The sequence below is a fragment of the Salvelinus alpinus genome, chromosome 25 (assembly GCF_045679555.1).
Source record: "Salvelinus alpinus chromosome 25, SLU_Salpinus.1, whole genome shotgun sequence".
In the NCBI taxonomy this organism is placed as follows: domain Eukaryota; kingdom Metazoa; phylum Chordata; class Actinopteri; order Salmoniformes; family Salmonidae; genus Salvelinus; species Salvelinus alpinus.
In genome coordinates this window covers 44447485-44466035 of record NC_092110.1, presented here as the reverse complement: position 1 = coordinate 44466035, position 18551 = coordinate 44447485, and the positions used below count along the sequence as shown (strand labels likewise).

The 18551-nt window shown below is 47.8% G+C and overlaps 1 protein-coding gene across 1 annotated transcript in view; it reads left to right on the top strand.

Annotated features, from left to right (window-relative positions):
- paplna (papilin a, proteoglycan-like sulfated glycoprotein) overlaps window positions 1-18551 on the top strand; it is a 95912-nt gene that overhangs the window by 45901 nt on the left and 31460 nt on the right. Inside the window, exons 8-12 of the mRNA XM_071366904.1 lie at window positions 525-605; window positions 4244-4416; window positions 6591-6714; window positions 7109-7235; window positions 17737-17941. Coding sequence (XP_071223005.1) covers window positions 525-605; window positions 4244-4416; window positions 6591-6714; window positions 7109-7235; window positions 17737-17941 — 710 coding nt within the window. The remainder of the gene's footprint in view (window positions 1-524; window positions 606-4243; window positions 4417-6590; window positions 6715-7108; window positions 7236-17736; window positions 17942-18551) is intronic.

The following is an 18551-nucleotide window of genomic DNA, read 5'->3' as shown; positions in this document are numbered from 1 at the left end:
CGAGAGAGAGAAAGAAAGAGAGGAGAGAATTAGAGAGAGCATACTTAAATTCACACAGGACACCGGATAAGACAGGAGAAGTACTCCAGATATAACAAACTGACCCTAGCCCCCCGACACATGAACTACTGCAGCATAAATACTGGAGGCTGAGACAGGAGGGGTCAGGAGACACTGTGGCCCCATCCGATGATACCCCCGGACAGGGCCAAACAGGAAGGATATAACCCCACCCACTTTGCCAAAGCACAGCCCCCACACCACTAGAGGGATATCTTCAACCACCAACTTACCATCCTGAGACAAGGCCGAGTATAGCCCACAAAGATCTCCACCACAGCACAAACCAAGGGGGGGCACCAACCTATCTCTCCTGTTCTCCTCCCTCCCAGACTCTAACCAGTTGTTCTATCTCTCCTGTTCTCCTCCCTCCCAGACTCTAACCAGTTGTTCTATCTCTCCTGTTCTCCTCCCTCCCAGACTCTAACCAGTTGTTCTATCTCTCCTGTTCTCCTCCCTCCCAGGATATAACCAGATGTTTATTATCCCTGTGGGAGCCACCTCCATCCGCATCGGAGAGACTGTTGCCACTCGTAACTATCTGGGTGAGTACTTCATTCCATGGACAACTGGATGGTTAATGGTTAATGGTTAGGCTAGACAGACGATATAGCTATCAAATGTCCTGTACATTAAATGTCATTAAGATCAGTGATGTGGCATTTAAGATCAAGAGTTCAATCTTATAATGACAACATGAGTATGTAGAGGAGAACTATATTTAATGACTGTGACTCTGACCAAGGCTACTGTGTATGAGGATACCTCTATTTAATGACTGTGACTCTGACCAAGGCTACTGTGTATGAGGATACCTCTATTTAATGACTGTGACTCTGACCAAGGCTACTGTGTACCAGGATACCTCTATTTAATGACTGTGACTCTGACCAAGGCTACTGTGTACCAGGATAACTCTATTTAATGACTGTGACTCTGACCAAGGCTACTGTGTACCAGGATAACTCTATTTAATGACTGTGACTCTGACCAAGGCTACTGTGTATGAGGATACCTCTATTTAATGACTGTGACTCTGACCAAGGCTACTGTATACGAGGATAACTCTATTTAATGACTGTGACTGTAACTAAGGCTACTGTGTCTACCATCAGCCATTAAGAGCTTGACTGTGACTGTAACCAAGGCTACTGTTTCTACCATCAGCCGTTAAGAACCTGACTGTGACTGTAACCAAGGCTACTGTTTCTACCATCAGCCGTTAAGAACCTGACTGTGACTGTAACCAAGGCTACTGTGTCTACCATCAGCCGTTAAGAACCTGCCTGTGACTGTAACCAAGGCTACTGTTTCTACCATCAGCCATTAAGAACCTGACTGTGACTGTAACCAAGGCTACTGTGTCTACCATCAGCCGTTAAGAACCTGACTGTGACTGTAACCAAGGCTACTGTGTCTACCATCAGCCGTTAAGAACCTGACTGTGACTGTAACCAAGGCTACTGTGTCTACCATCAGCCGTTAAGAACCTGACTGCGACTGTAACCAAGGCTACTGTGTCTACCATCAGCCATTAAGAGCCTGACTGTGACTGTAACCAAGGCTACTGTGTCTACCATCAGCCGTTAAGAACCTGACTGCGACTGTAACCAAGGCTACTGTTTCTACCATCAGCCATTAAGAACCTGCCTGTGACTGTAACCAAGGCTACTGTTTCTACCATCAGCCAATAAGAACCTGACTGCGACTGTAACCAAGGCTACTGTGTCTACCATCAGCCATTAAGAGCCTGACTGTGACTGTAACCAAGGATACTGTGTCTACCATCAGCCGTTAAGAGCCTGACTGTGACTGTAACCAAGGCTACTGTGTCTACCATCAGCCGTTAAGAACCTGACTGTGACTGTAACCAAGGCTACTGCGTCAACCATCAGCCGTTAAGAGCCTGACTGTGACTGTAACCAAGGCTACTGTTTCTACCATCAGCCGTTAAGAACCTGACTGTGACTGTAACCAAGGCTACTGTGTCTACCATCAGCCGTTAAGAACCTGACTGCGACTGTAACCAAGGCTACTGTGTCTACCATCAGCCATTAAGAGCTTGACTGTGACTGTAACCAAGGCTACTGTTTCTACCATCAGCCGTTAAGAACCTGACTGTGACTGTAACCAAGGCTACTGTTTCTACCATCAGCCGTTAAGAACCTGACTGTGACTGTAACCAAGGCTACTGTGTCTACCATCAGCCGTTAAGAACCTGCCTGTGACTGTAACCAAGGCTACTGTTTCTAACATCAGCCATTAAGAACCTGACTGTGACTGTAACCAAGGCTACTGTGTCTACCATCAGCCGTTAAGAACCTGACTGTGACTGTAACCAAGGCTACTGTGTCTACCATCAGCCATTAAGAACCTGCCTGTGACTGTAACCAAGGCTACTGTGTCTACCATCAGCCATTAAGAACCTGACTGTGACTGTAATCAAGGCTACTGTGTCTACCATCAGCCGTTAAGAACCTGACTGTGACTGTAACCAAGGCTACTGTGTCTACCATCAGCCGTTAAGAACCTGACTGCGACTGTAACCAAGGCTACTGTGTCTACCATCAGCCATTAAGAGCCTGACTGTGACTGTAACCAAGGCTACTGTGTCTACCATCAGCCATTAAGAGCCTGACTGTGACTGTAACCAAGGATACTGTTTCTACCATCAGCCATTAAGAACCTGCCTGTGACTGTAAACAAGGCTACTGTTTCTACCATCAGCCATTAAGAACCTGACTGCGACTGTAACCAAGGGTACTGTGTCTACCATCAGCCATTAAGAGCCTGACTGTGACTGTAACCAAGGATACTGTGTCTACCATCAGCCGTTAAGAGCCTGACTGTGACTGTAACCAAGGCTACTGTGTCTACCATCAGCCGTTAAGAACCTGACTGTGACTGTAACCAAGGCTACTGCGTCAACCATCAGCCGTTAAGAGCCTGACTGTGACTGTAACCAAGGCTACTGTTTCTACCATCAGCCGTTAAGAACCTGACTGTGACTGTAACCAAGGCTACTGTGTCTACCATCAGCCGTTAAGAACCTGACTGCGACTGTAACCAAGGCTACTGTTTCTACCATCAGCCATTAAGAGCCTGACTGTGACTGTAACCAAGGCTACTGTGTCTACCATCAGCCTTTAAGAGCTTGACTGTGACTGTAACCAAGGCTACTGTTTCTACCATCAGCCGTTAAGAACCTGACTGTGACTGTAACCAAGGCTACTGTTTCTACCATCAGCCGTTAAGAACCTGACTGTGACTGTAACCAAGGCTACTGTGTCTACCATCAGCCGTTAAGAACCTGCCTGTGACTGTAACCAAGGCTACTGTTTCTACCATCAGCCATTAAGAACCTGACTGTGACTGTAACCAAGGCTACTGTGTCTACCATCAGCCGTTAAGAACCTGACTGTGACTGTAACCAAGGCTACTGTGTCTACCATCAGCCGTTAAGAACCTGCCTGTGACTGTAACCAAGGCTACTGTGTCTACCATCAGCCATTAAGAACCTGACTGCGACTGTAACCAAGGCTACTGTGTCTACCATCAGCCGTTAAGAACCTGCCTGTGACTGTAACCAAGGCTACTGTGTCTACCATCAGCCGTTAAGAACCTGACTGTGACTGTAACCAAGGCTACTGTGTCTACCATCAGCCGTTAAGAACCTGCCTGTGACTGTAACCAAGGCTACTGTTTCTACCATCAGCCATTAAGAACCTGACTGCGACTGTAACCAAGGCTACTGTGTCTACTATCAGCCATTAAGAGCCTGACTGTGACTGTAACCAAGGCTACTGTGTCTACCATCAGCCGTTAAGAACCTGACTGTGACTGTAACCAAGGCTACTGTGTCTACCATCAGCCGTTAAGAACCTGACTGTGACTGTAACCAAGGCTACTGTGTCTACCATCAGCCGTTAAGAACCTGACTGTGACTGTAACCAAGGCTACTGTGTCTACCATCAGCCGTTAAGAGCCTGACTGTGACTGTAACCAAGGCTACTGTGTCTACCATCAGCCGTTAAGAACCTGACTGTGACTGTAACCAAGGCTACTGTTTCTACCATCAGCCGTTAAGAACCTGACTGTGACTGTAACCAAGGCTACTGTGTCTACCATCAGCCGTTAAGAGCCTGACTGTGACTGTAACCAAGGCTACTGTGTCTACCATCAGCCGTTAAGAACCTGCGTGGTGAGTATTACCTGAACGGCCACTGGGTGATTGAGTTCTCCAGGGCCACTCCAGTAGCTGGCACCATGCTGTACTACCAGAGAGGGGCTGAGGGAGAGATGACTCCTGAGACCATCATCGGCCGCGGACCCACCACCGAGCCGCTGGTCATAGAGGTCAGAGTGAGAGACACCTGTTCCTGCGTCCAAAATGGCACCCTATTCCCTATATAGCGCACTATGTACAGAATAGGGTGCCAGATTTAGATTCAGATTCAAAACTTTATTGTTCCATTCTTGTGGAATGGGAAATGTGTCTTGTAGGTTTTACATGCATGTGGATCACACATAGCAACCAGACAGACACAGACACACAGACACAGACACAGACACAGACACACACACACACACACACACACACACACACACACACACACACACACACACACACACACACACACACACACACACACACACACACACGCACACACACACACACACACACACACACACACACACACACACACACACACACACACACACACACACACACACACACACACACACACACAGCCTACATGGTAAATCACTAGAGATGAAACACATCAGGTGTCATCGACCTGAAACATTTGGGTTTATGTTTCTTAAGTACAGTTACATTTTGCAAGTAAAATATTGAAAAATAGACGCTATCTGGTACTAGACTCTTAGAAGAAAAGGTTCTGTCTCCATAGGAGAACCCTTTGGAGAACCCTTTGGAGAACCCTTTGGAGAACCCGTTTTGGTTCCAGGTAGAACCCTACCCACAGAGGATTCTACATGGAACTCAAAAGGGTTTTCCTATGGAGACAGTTGAAGAACTATTTACGAACCATTTTTTCTAAGTGTGTATAATCCTGAGTAGTAAGGGTACATTTCTACATACCATTGTTGATACAGACTCCCAGATATATAGTCTGTTTGTCTGGCTAACAACGACCATAGGAGTTGCCAAGACAACTCCTACAGACCTGGGACCAGACTCCCAACTACACTTTATATACAAAAGTATGTGGACACCCCTTCAAATGAGTGGATTCGGCTATTTCAGCCACACCCGTTTGCTGACACACAGCCATGCAATCTCCATGGACAAACATTGGCAGTAGAATGGCCTTACTGAAGAGCTCAGTGACTTTCAACGTGGCACCGTCATAGGATCGTCATAAGTCAGTATGTCAAATTTCTGCCCTGCTAGAGCTGCCCCAGTCAACTATAAATGGTGTTATTGTGAAGTGGAAACGTCTAGGAGCAACAACGGCTCAGCCACGAAGTGGTAGGCCACACAAGCTCTCAGAACGGGACCACTGAGTGCTGAAGCGGGTAGCGTGTAAAAATTGTCTGTCCTCGGTTGCAACACTCACTACCAAGTTCCAAACTGCCTCTGGAAGCAACCTCAGCACAAGAACTGTTTGTCGGGAGCTTCGTGAAATGGGTTTCCATGGCCGAGCAGCCTAAGATCACCATGTGCAATGCCAAGCGTTGGCTGGAGTGGTGTAAAGCTCGCCGCCATTGGACTCTGGAGCAGTGGAAACACGTTCTCTGGAGTGATGAATCATGCTTCACCATCTGACAGTCCGACGGACGAATCTGGGTTTGGCGGATGCCAGGAGAACGCTACATGCCCGAAAGCATATTGCCAACTGTAAAGTTTGGTGGAGGAGGAATAATGGTCTGGGGCTGTTTTTCATGGTTCAGGCTAGGCCCCTTAGTTCCAGTGAAGTGAAATCTTAACACTACAGCATACAATGACATTCTAGATGATTCTGTGCTTCCAACTTTGTGGCAACAGTTTGGGGAAGGCCCTTTTCTGTTTCAGCACGACAAGGCCCCTGTGCACAAAGCGAGATCCATACAGAAATGGTTTGTCAAAATCTGTGTGGAAGAACTTGACTGGCCTGAACAGAGCCCTGACCTCAACCCCATCGAACACCTTTGGGATGAATTTGAAACGCCGACTGCGTGCCAGGCCTAATCGCCCAACATCAGTGCCCGACCTCACTAATGCTCTTGTGGCTGAATGGAAGTAAGTCCCCCACAGCAATGTTCCAACATCTAGTGGAAAGACTTCCCAGAAGAGTGGAGGCTGTAATAGCAGCAAAGGGGGGGACCAACTCCATATTAATGCCCACGATTTTGGAAAGAGATGTATGATGAGCAGGTGTCCACATACTTTTGGTCATGTAGTGTATTTTGAGATGCCGACCCTATTTGCAAAATCAGTGTCAGTAACGGTAATCTTTCATCAAATATACCAGTGTTGAAACAGATCCCCAGATGATTTCCTTCTGTCTCCGTCTCTCCCCCCCCAGTTGATCAGCCAGGAACACAACCAGGGAGTAGAGTACGAGTACTACCTCCCTAACGGTCACTCCAGAGAGGGATACTACTGGAGCTTCGGCTCCTGGTCTGCCTGCAGCAGAGAGTGTGGCTCAGGTACATGTCCTTACTCTAGTCTGTCACTGGAGTCTTTTTGTTTTCTACCTCATGTTCTTCCTCGATTTGACTTGTCCTTTGCACATCCCTTGTTCTGGTTCTTCTTATTCTTGTTTGTCTTGTTTGTCTTGTTTGTCTTGTTCTTCTTCTTGTTCTTCTTCTTGTTCTTCTTCTTGTTCGTCTTGTTCTTCTTGTTCGTCTTGTTCTTCTTGTTCTTCTTCTTGTTCTTCTTCTTGTTCGTCTTGTTCTTCTTGTTCTTCTTGTTCTTCTTCTTGTTCTTCTTGTTCCACTCAACAATAGTTAATGCTGTTTGTTTTCGACAAAAGTATCCTTGGACATAGTCTTCCTTTAGCATCCCTGCTGGACTGATTCCTCTTCCTGCTCCCTCCACCAGGGTACCAGTCTCGTCTGGTGTTCTGTGCCATCGATAACGAGGCCTACCCAGACTACCTGTGCTCCGCCTTGCCACGCCCCCTCACCAACCGCACCTGCAACACTCAGCAGTGTCCTCAGACTCACAGGTGAGTCAGCCACTTCCCACAAGGCTCTACATTTCACAATAACTCCTTTTTGGGAAATGAACAAGACACTGTTCAAGGAAAGTGACGTGAGTTACAGTCATGCACATCAAAGTAAGTCTGATAGCAACGTTGATTGTATTTTCTTAGACAGAAGTCAGTCAGTCGCCTTTGCGTCCTAGCTCAGCGATGAATGCGCTGATTTCCACGTCCAGTATGTTGGAGTGTCTGCGCTGTACTTTGAGACGGACCCCAGTTACTGTATGCCTAACAGACTGTACCTATCAAGGCCACTGTGATGAGGAAGACTGTATGTATGGGAAGCTGACATGGTGGAGTGATACTTTATTATGACTGACCTGTTAAGACTGATTCACGAAGCGTCTCAGAGTTAGTGTTGCCGTTTAGATCAGAATGAATAAGATGATATGGACAGATCCTAGATCAGTGCTTTGAGATGCTTAATGGATATGGGCCCAGATCTTTCCCAAAGTTCACACGGGTTCTTCAGGAATCCCAGTCGGTGGAGGCCCTCCCTGCTCCTCCCTGCTCCCTCCTCCTCCCTGCTTCCTCCTCCCTCCTCCCTGCTCCCTCCTCCCTGCTCCCTCCTCCTCCCTGCTCCCTCCTCCTTCCGAAAACCTGGGAACTTTGGGAACGTTTCTGGAATTTGCAATTATGCTGAGAATGGATGGAGCCTATCATTAGGAGAACAGTCCAGTGTAATCTTGTTAGTCGTGATAACCTGGGTTCAGTAGGTTTGTGTGTCCATACAGGAGCTGTCTGGCTGGGCCATAGAGATAGAAAGGGGGCCCATCCTTGTATCTGTGCCACAATGGCTTCAGTGACAGCATGGGCAGGTCCGAGCCCTCTTTCTCACTCTATGGTCTGGCTCCTCTCTCTGGTCTCCTCTCTCTCTGGTCTCCTCTCTCTCTGGTCTCCTCTCTCTCTGGTCTCCTCTCTCTCTGGTCTCCTCTCTCTCTCTGGTCTCCTCTCTCTCTGGTCCCCTCTCTCTCTGGTCTCCTCTCTCTGGTCTCCTCTCTCTCTGGTCTCCTCTCTCTCTGGTCTCCTCTCTCTCTGGTCTCCTCTCTCTCTCTGGTCTCCTCTCTCTCTGGTCTCCTCTCTCTCTGGTCTCCTCTCTCTCTGGTCTCCTCTCTCTCTGGTCTCCTCTCTCTCTCTGGTCTCCCCTCTCCGGTCTCCTCTCTCTGGTCTCCTCTCTCTCTGGTCTCCTCTCTCCGGTCTCCTCTCTCTCTGGTCTCCTCTCTCTCTGGTCTCTCCTCTCTCTGATCTCCTCTCTCTCTGGTCTCCTCTCTCTCTGGTCTCCTCTCTCTCTGATCTCCTCTCTCTGGTCTCCTTTCTCCTCTCTCCTCTCTCAGGTCTCCTCTCCTCTCTCTGGTCTCCCCTCTCCTCTCTCTCAGGTCTCCTCTCTCCTCTCTCTGGTGTCCTCTCCTCTCTCTGGTCTCCCCTCTCTGGTCTCCTCTGTCTGGTCTCCTCTGTCTGGTCTCCTCTTGCTTCTATCCGGTGTCCTCTCTCAGGTCTCCTCTCCTCTCTCTGGTCTCCTCTCTCCTCTCTCTGGTCTCCCCTCTCCTCTCTCTCAGGTCTGCTCTCTCTCTGGTCTCACTGTTGTGGGTAATGTTGTTGTTGTCCCTGTTCATAAAGGATGGCATACCTGTATCAGCCACATGTGTGGACGCCCTCTGAAAGGCCCAGAACATATGTGTACAGGTAACACAGGGCCTACGGTGGCCCGCTGCTCCAAAAAGCTGTAGTTTAACCTCTGACCTCAAACACAGGGGGGGTTGTATACCAGAGATCAAGGACGTATCCAAATGGAACCCTATTCCCTATATAGTGCACTACTTTAGACCAGAGCCCTATATAGTGCACTACTTTAGACCAGAGCCCTATATAGTGCACTACTTTAGACCAGAGCCTTATATAGTGCACTACTTTTGACCAGAGCCCTATATAGTGCACTACTTTTGACCAAGGCCCTATGGGCTCTTGTGCACTATCTAGGGAATAGGGTGCCGTTTGGAACAAAAACAGTTTATTTTATAGTTAAGTCTCTACACATCTAACACACATTTAGAATATGGCACAACTCCCTGGGATGTGTTTGAGTTCAGTGTGAGTCTGTGTTTAGTGTTTAGTGTTGACGCCTGTTCTTCCATGTCGGGACCCAGAACAAAGGCAAGGGGCAACCATCCAGCTCAGAGATCCAAACTCTCTCTCTCTCTCTCTCTCTCTCTCTCTCTCTCTCTCTCTCTCTCTCTCTCCTCTCTCTCCCTCTCTCCCTCTCCCTCTCCCTCTCCCTCTCTCTCTCTCTCCTTCTCTCCTCCCTTCTTCTATCCAGGGCTGCGTTCAGTACGTTTTTACATTCTGGAACATTCCAGTGAACTGAACGCACCTCGACTCTCCTCCCTTCCCTCGTCTCCTCCTACTTTTCATTCCTTCTATCCAACTTTTCATTCCTTCTATCCAACTCTCCTCACTCTCTCCTCTTCTCACCTTCTATCCAACTCTCCTCACTCTCTCCTCTTCTCACCTTCTATCCAACTCTCCTCACTCTCTCCTCTTCTCACCTTCTATCCAACTCTCCTCACTCTCTCCTCTTCTCACCTTCTATCCAACTCTCCTCACTCTCTCCTCTTCTCACCTTCTATCCAACTCTCCTCACTCTCTCCTCTTCTCACCTTCTATCCAACTCTCCTCACTCTCTCCTCTTCTCACCTTCTATCCAACTCTCCTCACGCTCTCCTCTTCTCACCTTCTATCCAACTCTCCTCACTCTCTCCTCTTCTCACCTTCTATCCAACTCTCCTCACTCTCTCCTCTTCTCACCTTCTATCCAACTCTCCTCACTCTCTCCTCTTCTCACCTTCTATCCAACTCTCCTCACGCTCTCCTCTTCTCACCTTCTATCCAACTCTCCTCACTCTCTCCTCTTCTCACCTTCTATCCAACTCTCCTCACTCTCTCCTCTTCTCACCTTCTATCCAACTCTCCTCACGCTCTCCTCTTCTCACCTTCTCCCTGCTTCCTCCCTTATCCTCCTTCTTCCACCTCCTCCCTGCTTCCTCCCTTATCCTCCTTCTTCCACCTTCTCCCTGCTTCCTCCCTTATCCTCCTCCTCTCACCTTCTCCCTGCTTCCTCCCTTATCCTCCTCCTCTCACCTTCTCCCTGCTTCCTCCCTTATCCTCCTCCTCCCACCTTCTCCCTGCTTCCTCCCTTATCCTCCTCCTCTCACCTTCTCCCTGCTTCCTCCCTTATCCTCCTCCTCTCACCTTCTCCCTGCTTCCTCCCTTATCCTCCTCCTCTCACCGTCTCCCTGCTTCCTCCCTTATTCTCCTCTTCTCACCTTCTCCCTGCTTCCTCCCTTATCCTCCTCTTCTCACCTTCTCCCTGCTTCCTCCCTTATCCTCCTCCTCTCACCTCCCTGCTTCCTCCCTTATCCTCCTCTTCTCACCTTCTCCCTGCTTCCTCCCTTATCCTCCTCCTCTCACCTTCTCCCTGCTTCCTCCCTTATCCTCCTCCTCTCACCTTCTCCCTGCTTCCTCCCTTATCCTCCTCTTCTCACCGTCTCCCTGCTTCCTCCCTTATCCTCCTCCTCTTCTCACCTTCTCCCTGCTTCCTCCCTTATCCTCCTCATCTCACCTTCTCCCTGCTTCCTCCCTTATCCTCCTCTTCTCACCTTCTCCCTGCTTCCTCCCTTATCCTCCTCCTCTCACCTTCTCCCTGCTTCCTTCCTTATCCTCCTCCTCTCACCATCTCCCTGCTTCCTCCCTTATCCTCCTCCTCTTCTCACCTTCTCCCTGCTTCCTCCCTTATCCTCCTCTTCCCACCTCCTTCCTTTTACTCCCTTTTCGTTGAGCAGTTTTAAGATAAAGTTCCTCTCCACTGAGAGAGTGAAAGTATTTGATGCTAGAATTGCATCAGAGGTCCCTTCCATGAACTACGACCCCTAACCCTTAACCCCTGACCACTGATCCCTAAGCTGGGTTGCTGTCTGTCTGTGTCTGTTAACATAGTGTAATGTTTGTGTCCCAAAGCTCTTAGCATGTGCACTACATAGTAGGAGAGATTGGCAATGCATAACACGTAGTGTGCTAGTGTGGGACATAGTTGTAGTATTGTTCTGTTACATCATAAAGACACTGTGGTTTCCCTCCTTGGTCTGTATGGTGAAATACTGTGGTTTCCCTCCTTGGTCTGTATGGTGAAATACTGGGGTTTCCCTCCTTGGTCTGTATGGTGAAATACTGGGGTTTCCCTCCTTGGTCTGTATGGTGAAATACTGGGGTTTCCCTCCTTGGTCTGTATGGTGAAATACTGGGGTTTCCCTCCTTGGTCTGTATGGTGAAATACTGGGGTTTCCCTCCTTGGTCTGTATGGTGAAATACTGGGGTTTCCCTCCTTGGTCTGTATGGTGAAATACTGGGGTTTCCCTCCTTGGTCTGTATGGTGAAATACTGGGGTTTCCCTCCTTGGTCTGTATGGTGAAATACTGGGGTTTCCCTCCTTGGTCTGTATGGTGAAATACTGGGGTTTCCCTCCTTGGTCTGTATGGTGAAATACTGGGGTTTCCCTCCTTGGTCTGTATGGTGAAATACTGGGGTTTCCCTCCTTGGTCTGTATGGTGAAATACTGGGGTTTCCCTCCTTGGTCTGTATGGTGAAATACTGGGGTTTCCCTCCTTGGTCTGTATGGTGAAATACTGGGGTTTCCCTCCTTGGTCTGTATGGTGAAATACTGGGGTTTCCCTCCTTGGTCTGTATGGTGAAATACTGGGGTTTCCCTCCTTGGTCTGTATGGTGAAATACTGGGGTTTCCCTCCTTGGTCTGTATGGTGAAATACTGGGGTTTCCCTCCTTGGTCTGTATGGTGAAATACTGGGGTTTCCCTCCTTGGTCTGTATGGTGAAATACTGGGGTTTCCCTCCTTGGTCTGTATGGTGAAATACTGGGGTTTCCCTCCTTGGTCTGCATGGTGAAATACTGGCGTTTCCCTCCTTGGTCTGTATGGTGAAATACTGGGGTTTCCCTCCTTGGTCTGTATGGTGAAATACTAACTCCTATTGGTGATGATAATCTAAATAGTTATTCTGCTTTACACTGTCTCCTATTGGTGATGATAATCTACATAGTTATTCTGCTTTAGATTGTCTCCTATTGGTGATGATAATCTACATAGTTATTCTGCTTTAGACTGTCTCCTATTGGTGATGATAATCTACATAGTTATTCTGCTTTAGACTGTCTCCTATTGGTGATGATAATCTACATAGTTATTCTGCTTTAGATTGTCTCCTATTGGTGACGATAATCTACATAGTTATTCTGCTGCTTTAGACTGTCTCCTATTGGTGGTGATAATCTACATAGTTACTGCTTTAGACTGTCTCCTATTGGTGATGATAATCTACATAGTTATTCTGCTTTAGACTGTCTCCTATTGGTGATGATAATCTACATAGTTATTCTGCTTTAGACTGTCTCCTATTGGTGATGATAATCTACATAGTTATTCTGCTGCTTTAGACTGTCTCCTATTGGTGATGATAATCTACATAGTTATTCTGCTTTAGACTGTCTCCTATTGGTGATGATAATCTACATAGTTATTCTGCTGCTTTAGACTGTCTCCTATTGGTGATGATAATCTACATAGTTATTCTGCTTTAGACTGTCTCCTATTGGTGATGATAATCTACATAGTTATTCTGCTGCTTTAGACTGTCTCCTATTGGTGATGATAATCTACATAGTTACTCTGCTTTAGACTGTCTCCTATTGGTGATGATAATCTACATAGTTATTCTGCTTTAGACTGTCTCCTATTGGTGATGATAATCTACATAGTTATTCTGCTGCTTTAGACTGTCTCCTATTGGTGATGATAATCTACATAGTTACTCTGCTTTAGACTGTCTCCTATTGGTGATGATAATCTACATAGTTACTGTTTTAGACTGTCTCCTATTGGTGATGATAATCTACATAGTTATTCTGCTTTAGACTGTCTCCTATTGGTGATGATAATCTACATAGTTATTCTGCTTTAGACTGTCTCCTATTGGTGATGATAATCTACATAGTTACTCTGCTTTAGACTGTCTCCTATTGGTGATGATAATCTACATAGTTATTCTGCTTTAGACTGTCTCCTATTGGTGATGATAATCTACATAGTTATTCTGCTTTAGACTGTCTCCTATTGGTGATGATAATCTACATAGTTATTCTGTTTTAGACTGTCTCCTATTGGTGATGATAATCTACATACAGTGGGGAGAACAAGTATTTGATACACTGCCGATTTTGCAGGTTTTCCTACTTACAAAGCATGTAGAGGTCTGTCATTTTTATCATAGGTACACTTCAACTGTGAGAGACGGAATCTAAAACAAAAATCCAGAAAATCACATTGTATGATTTTTAAGTAATTAATTTGCATGTTATTGCATGACATAAGTATTTGATCACCTACCAACCAGTAAGAATTCCGGCTCTCACAGACCTGTTAGTTTTTCTTTAAGAAGCCCTCCTGTTCTCCACTCATTACCTGTATTAACTGCACCTGTTTGAACTCGTTACCTGTATAAAAGACACCTGTCCACACACTCAATCAAACAGACTCCAACCTCTCCACAATGGCCAAGACCAGAGAGCTGTGTAAGGACATCAGGGATAAATTGTAGACCTGTACAAGGCTGGGATGGGCTACAGGACAATAGCCAAGCAGCTTGGTGAGAAGGCAACAACTGTTGGCACAATTATTAGAAAATGGAAGAAGTTCAAGATGACGGTCAATCACCCTCGGTCTGGGGCTCCATGCAAGATCTCACCTCGTGGGGCATCAATGATCATGAGGAATGTGAGGGATCAGCCCAGAACTACACGGCAGGACCTGGTCAATGACCTGAAGAGAGCTGGGACCACAGTCTCAAAGAAAACCATTAGTAACACACTACGCCGTCATGGATTAAAATCCTGCAGCGCACGCAAGGTCCCCCTGCTCAAGCCAGCGCATGTCCAGGCCCGTCTGAAGTTTGCCAATGACCATCTGGATGATCCAGAGGAGGAATGGGAGAAGGTCATGTGGTCTGATGAGACAAAAATAGAGCTTTTTGCTCTAAACTCCACTCGCCGTGTTTGGAGGAATAGAAGGATGAGTACAACCCCAAGAACACCATCCCAACCGTGAAGCATGGAGGTGGAAACATCATTCTTTGGGGATGCTTTTCTGCAAAGGGGACAGGACGACTGCACCGTATTGAGGGGAGGATGGATGGGGCCATGTATCGCGAGATCTTGACCAACAACCTCCTTCCCTCAGTAAGAGCATTGAAGATGGGTCGTGGCTGGGTCTTCCAGCATGACAACGACCCGAAACACACAGCCAGGGCAACTAAGGAGTGGCTCTGTAAGAAGCATCTCAAGGTCCTGGAGTGGCCTAGCCAGTCTCCAGACCTGAACCCAATAGAAAATCTTTGGAGGGAGCCGAAAGTCCGTATTGCCCAGCGACAGCCCCGAAACCTGAAGGATCTGGAGAAGGTCTGTATGGAGGAGTGGGCCAAAATCCCTGCTGCAGTGTGTGCAAACCTGGTCAAGAACTACAGGAAACCTATGATCTCTGTAATTGCAAACTAAGGTTTCTGTACCAAATATTCAGTTCTGCTTTTCTGATGTATCAAATACTTATGTCATGCAATAAAATGCAAATTAATTACTTAAAAATCATACAATGTGATTTTCTGGATTTTTGTTTTAGATTCCTTCTCTCACAGTTGAAGTGTACCTATGATAAAAATTACAGACCTCTACATGCTTTGTAAGTAGGAAAACCTGCAAAATTGTCAGTGTATCAAATACTTGTTCTCCCCACTGTAGTTATTCTGCTTTAGACTGGCTCCTATTGGTGAGGATAATCTACATAGTTATTCTGCTTTAGACTGTCTCCTATTGGTGATGATAATCTACATAGTTATTCTCCTTTAGACTGTCTCCTATTGGTGGTGATAATCTACATAGTTATTCTGCTTTAGACTCTCCTATTGGTGATGATAATCTACATAGTTATTCTGCTTTAGACTGTCTCCTATTGGTGGTGATAATCTACATAGTTAATGTCTCCTATTGGTGATGATAATCTACATAGTTAATGTCTCCTATTGGTGATGATAATCTACATAGTTACTGTCTCCTATTGGTGATGATAATCTACATAGTTATTCTGCTTTAGACTGTCTCCTATTGGTGATGATAATCTACATAGTTATTCTGCTTTATCGTAGTGAGAGTTGCTGAAAAAAGAACTAGCCAATGACAATGATAAAATGATAAAAGAGTCCCTATTTTGACTGCCTGTATGTTCTACATGTGTTTGATATGCTTTCCTAAATATACTGTCACAGCAGAAAACAAAGTTTGTAGAAATCGATGTCGATCATGTATTTTGTTTAGGCTACAACATGAAAAAATAGCAGGAAATTACGCTTGAGGCACGGAATGCATAGTTGGAACATGTCGACCATATCTTTAGTGTAAAACATGAAGTTTCCACCTCCATGTCAATGAGAGCAGAGCAGTGGGGACACTGAGCAGCAGCTACGTAGACAGTAGAGTGGGCAGCAGCTACGTAGACAGTAGAGTGGGCAGCAGTTATGTAGGCAGTAGTAGAGTGGGCAGCAGTTAAATAGACAGTAGAGTGGGCAGCAGCTACGTAGACAGTAGAGTGGGCAGCAGCTACGTAGACAGTAGAGTGGGCAGCAGCTACGTAGACAGTAGAGTGGGCAGCAGTTAAATAGACAGTAGAGTGGGCAGCAGCTACGTAGGCAGTAGAGTGGGCAGCAGTTAAATAGACAGTAGAGTGGGCAGCAGCTACGTAGGCAGTAGAGTGGGCAGCAGTTACGTAGGCAGTAGAGTGGGCAGCAGCTACGTAGACAGTAGAGTGGGCAGCAGCTACGTAGACAGTAGAGTGGGCAGCAGTTACGTAGACAGTAGAGTGGGCAGCAGCTACGTAGACAGTAGAGTGGGCAGCAGCTACATAGACAGTAGAGTGGGCAGCAGCTACGTAGACAGTAGAGTGGGCAGCAGCTACGTAGACAGTAGAGTGGGCAGCAGCTACGTAGACAGTAGAGTGGGCAGCAGCTACGTAGGCAGTAGAGTGGGCAGCAGCTACGTAGGCAGTAGAGTGGGCAGCAGCTACGTAGACAGTAGAGTGGGCAGCAGCTACGTAGACAGTAGAGTGGGCAGCAGCTACGTAGGCAGTAGAGTGGGCAGCAGCTACGTAGACAGTAGAGTGGGCAGCAGCTACGTAGGCAGTAGAGTGGGCAGCAGCTACGTAGGCATTAGAGTGGGCAGCAGCTATGTAGACAGTAGAGTGGGCAGCAGCTACGTAGGCAGTAGAGTGGGCAGCAGCTACGTAGGCAGTAGAGTGGGCAGCAGCTACGTAGACAGTAGAGTGGGCAGCAGCTACGTAGACAGTAGAGTGGGCAGCAGCTACGTAGACAGTAGAGTGGGCAGCAGCTACGTAGGCAGTAGAGTGGGCAGCAGCTACGTAGGCAGTAGAGTGGGCAGCAGCTACGTAGGCAGTAGAGTGGGCAGCAGCTACGTAGACAGTAGAGTGGGCAGCAGCTACGTAGGCAGTAGAGTGGGCAGCAGCTACGTAGGCAGTAGAGTGGGCAGCAGCTACGTAGGCAGTAGAGTGGGCAGCAGCTACGTAGACAGTAGAGTGGGCAGCAGTTACGTAGGCAGTAGAGTGGGCAGCAGCTACGTAGGCAGTAGAGTGGGCAGCAGCTACGTAGGCAGTAGAGTGGGCAGCAGCTACGTAGGCAGTAGAGTGGGCAGCAGCTACGTAGGCAGTAGAGTGGGCAGCAGCTACGTAGGCAGTAGAGTGGGCAGCAGCTACGTAGGCAGTAGAGTGGGCAGCAGCTACGTAGACAGTAGAGTGGGCAGCAGCTACGTAGGCAGTAGAGTGGAATCACATGCAGCCACTCTGAATCACATGCAGCCACTCTGAATCTCATGCAGCCACCCTGAATCACATGCAGCCACTCTGAATCACATGCAGCCACTCTGAATCACATGCAGCCACCCTGAATCACATGCAGCCACCCTGAATCACATGCAGCCACTCTGAATCACATGTAGCCACTCTGAATCACATGCAGCCACTCTGAATCACATGCAGCCACTCTGAATCACATGCAGCCACTCTGAATCACATGCAGCCACTCTGAATCACATGCAGCCACTGAATCACATGCAGCCACCCTGAATCACATGCAGCCACCCTGAATCACATGCAGCCACTCTGAATCACATGCAGCCACCCTGAATCACATGCAGCCACTCTGAATCACATGCAGCCACCCTGAATCACATGCAGCCACCCTGAATCACATGCAGCCACCCTGAATCACATGCAGCCACTCTGAATCACATGTAGCCACTCTGAATCACATGTAGTTATTAACTCCCGTCTCTCTGCTCCCCGTCCCAGCTGGACGACAGGTGAATGGAACGTGTGCTCTGTGTCGTGTGGCGGCGGCTCCCAGGTCCGCAATGTGCAGTGTGTCTCCCATGATGCATCAGGGCCCCGTGTGGTGGAGGACGCCGTCTGTGCAGCCTACGCCCTTGTCCCGCCCACCCTGCAGACCTGCAACATGCAGCGGTGTGTCTCTTGGATGGCCTCTGTCTGGAGCGCGGTAGGTACTGCAGACAGAAGAGAGAGAGGGGTAGACCTGAGTGTGGTAGGTACTGCAGACAGAAGAGAGAGAGGGGTAGACCTGAGTGTGGTAGGTACTGCAGACAGAAGAGGGGTAGACCTGAGTGTGGTAGGTACTGCAGACAGAAGAGAGAGAGGGGTAGACCTGAGTGTGGTAGGTACTGCAGACAGAAGAGGGGTAGACCTGAGTGTGGTAGGTACTGCAGACAGAAGAGGGGTAGACCTGAGTGTGGTAGGTACTGCAGTCAGAAGAGAGAGAGGGGTAGACCTGAGTGTGGTAGGTACTGCAGACAGAAGAGGGGTAGACCTGAGTGTGGTAGGTACTGCAGTCAGAAGAGAGAGAGGGGTAGACCTGAGTGTGGTAGGTACTGCAGACAGAAGAGGGGTAGACCTGAGTGTGGTAGGTACTGCAGACAGAAGAGAGAGAGGGGTAGACCAGAGCGTGGTAGGTACTGCAGACAGAAGAGAGAGAGGGGTAGACCTGAGCGTGGTAGGTACTGCAGTCAGAAGAGAGAGATGGGTAGACCAGAGCGTGGTAGGTACTGCAGACAGAAGAGGGGTAGACCAGAGCGTGGTAGGTACTGCAGACA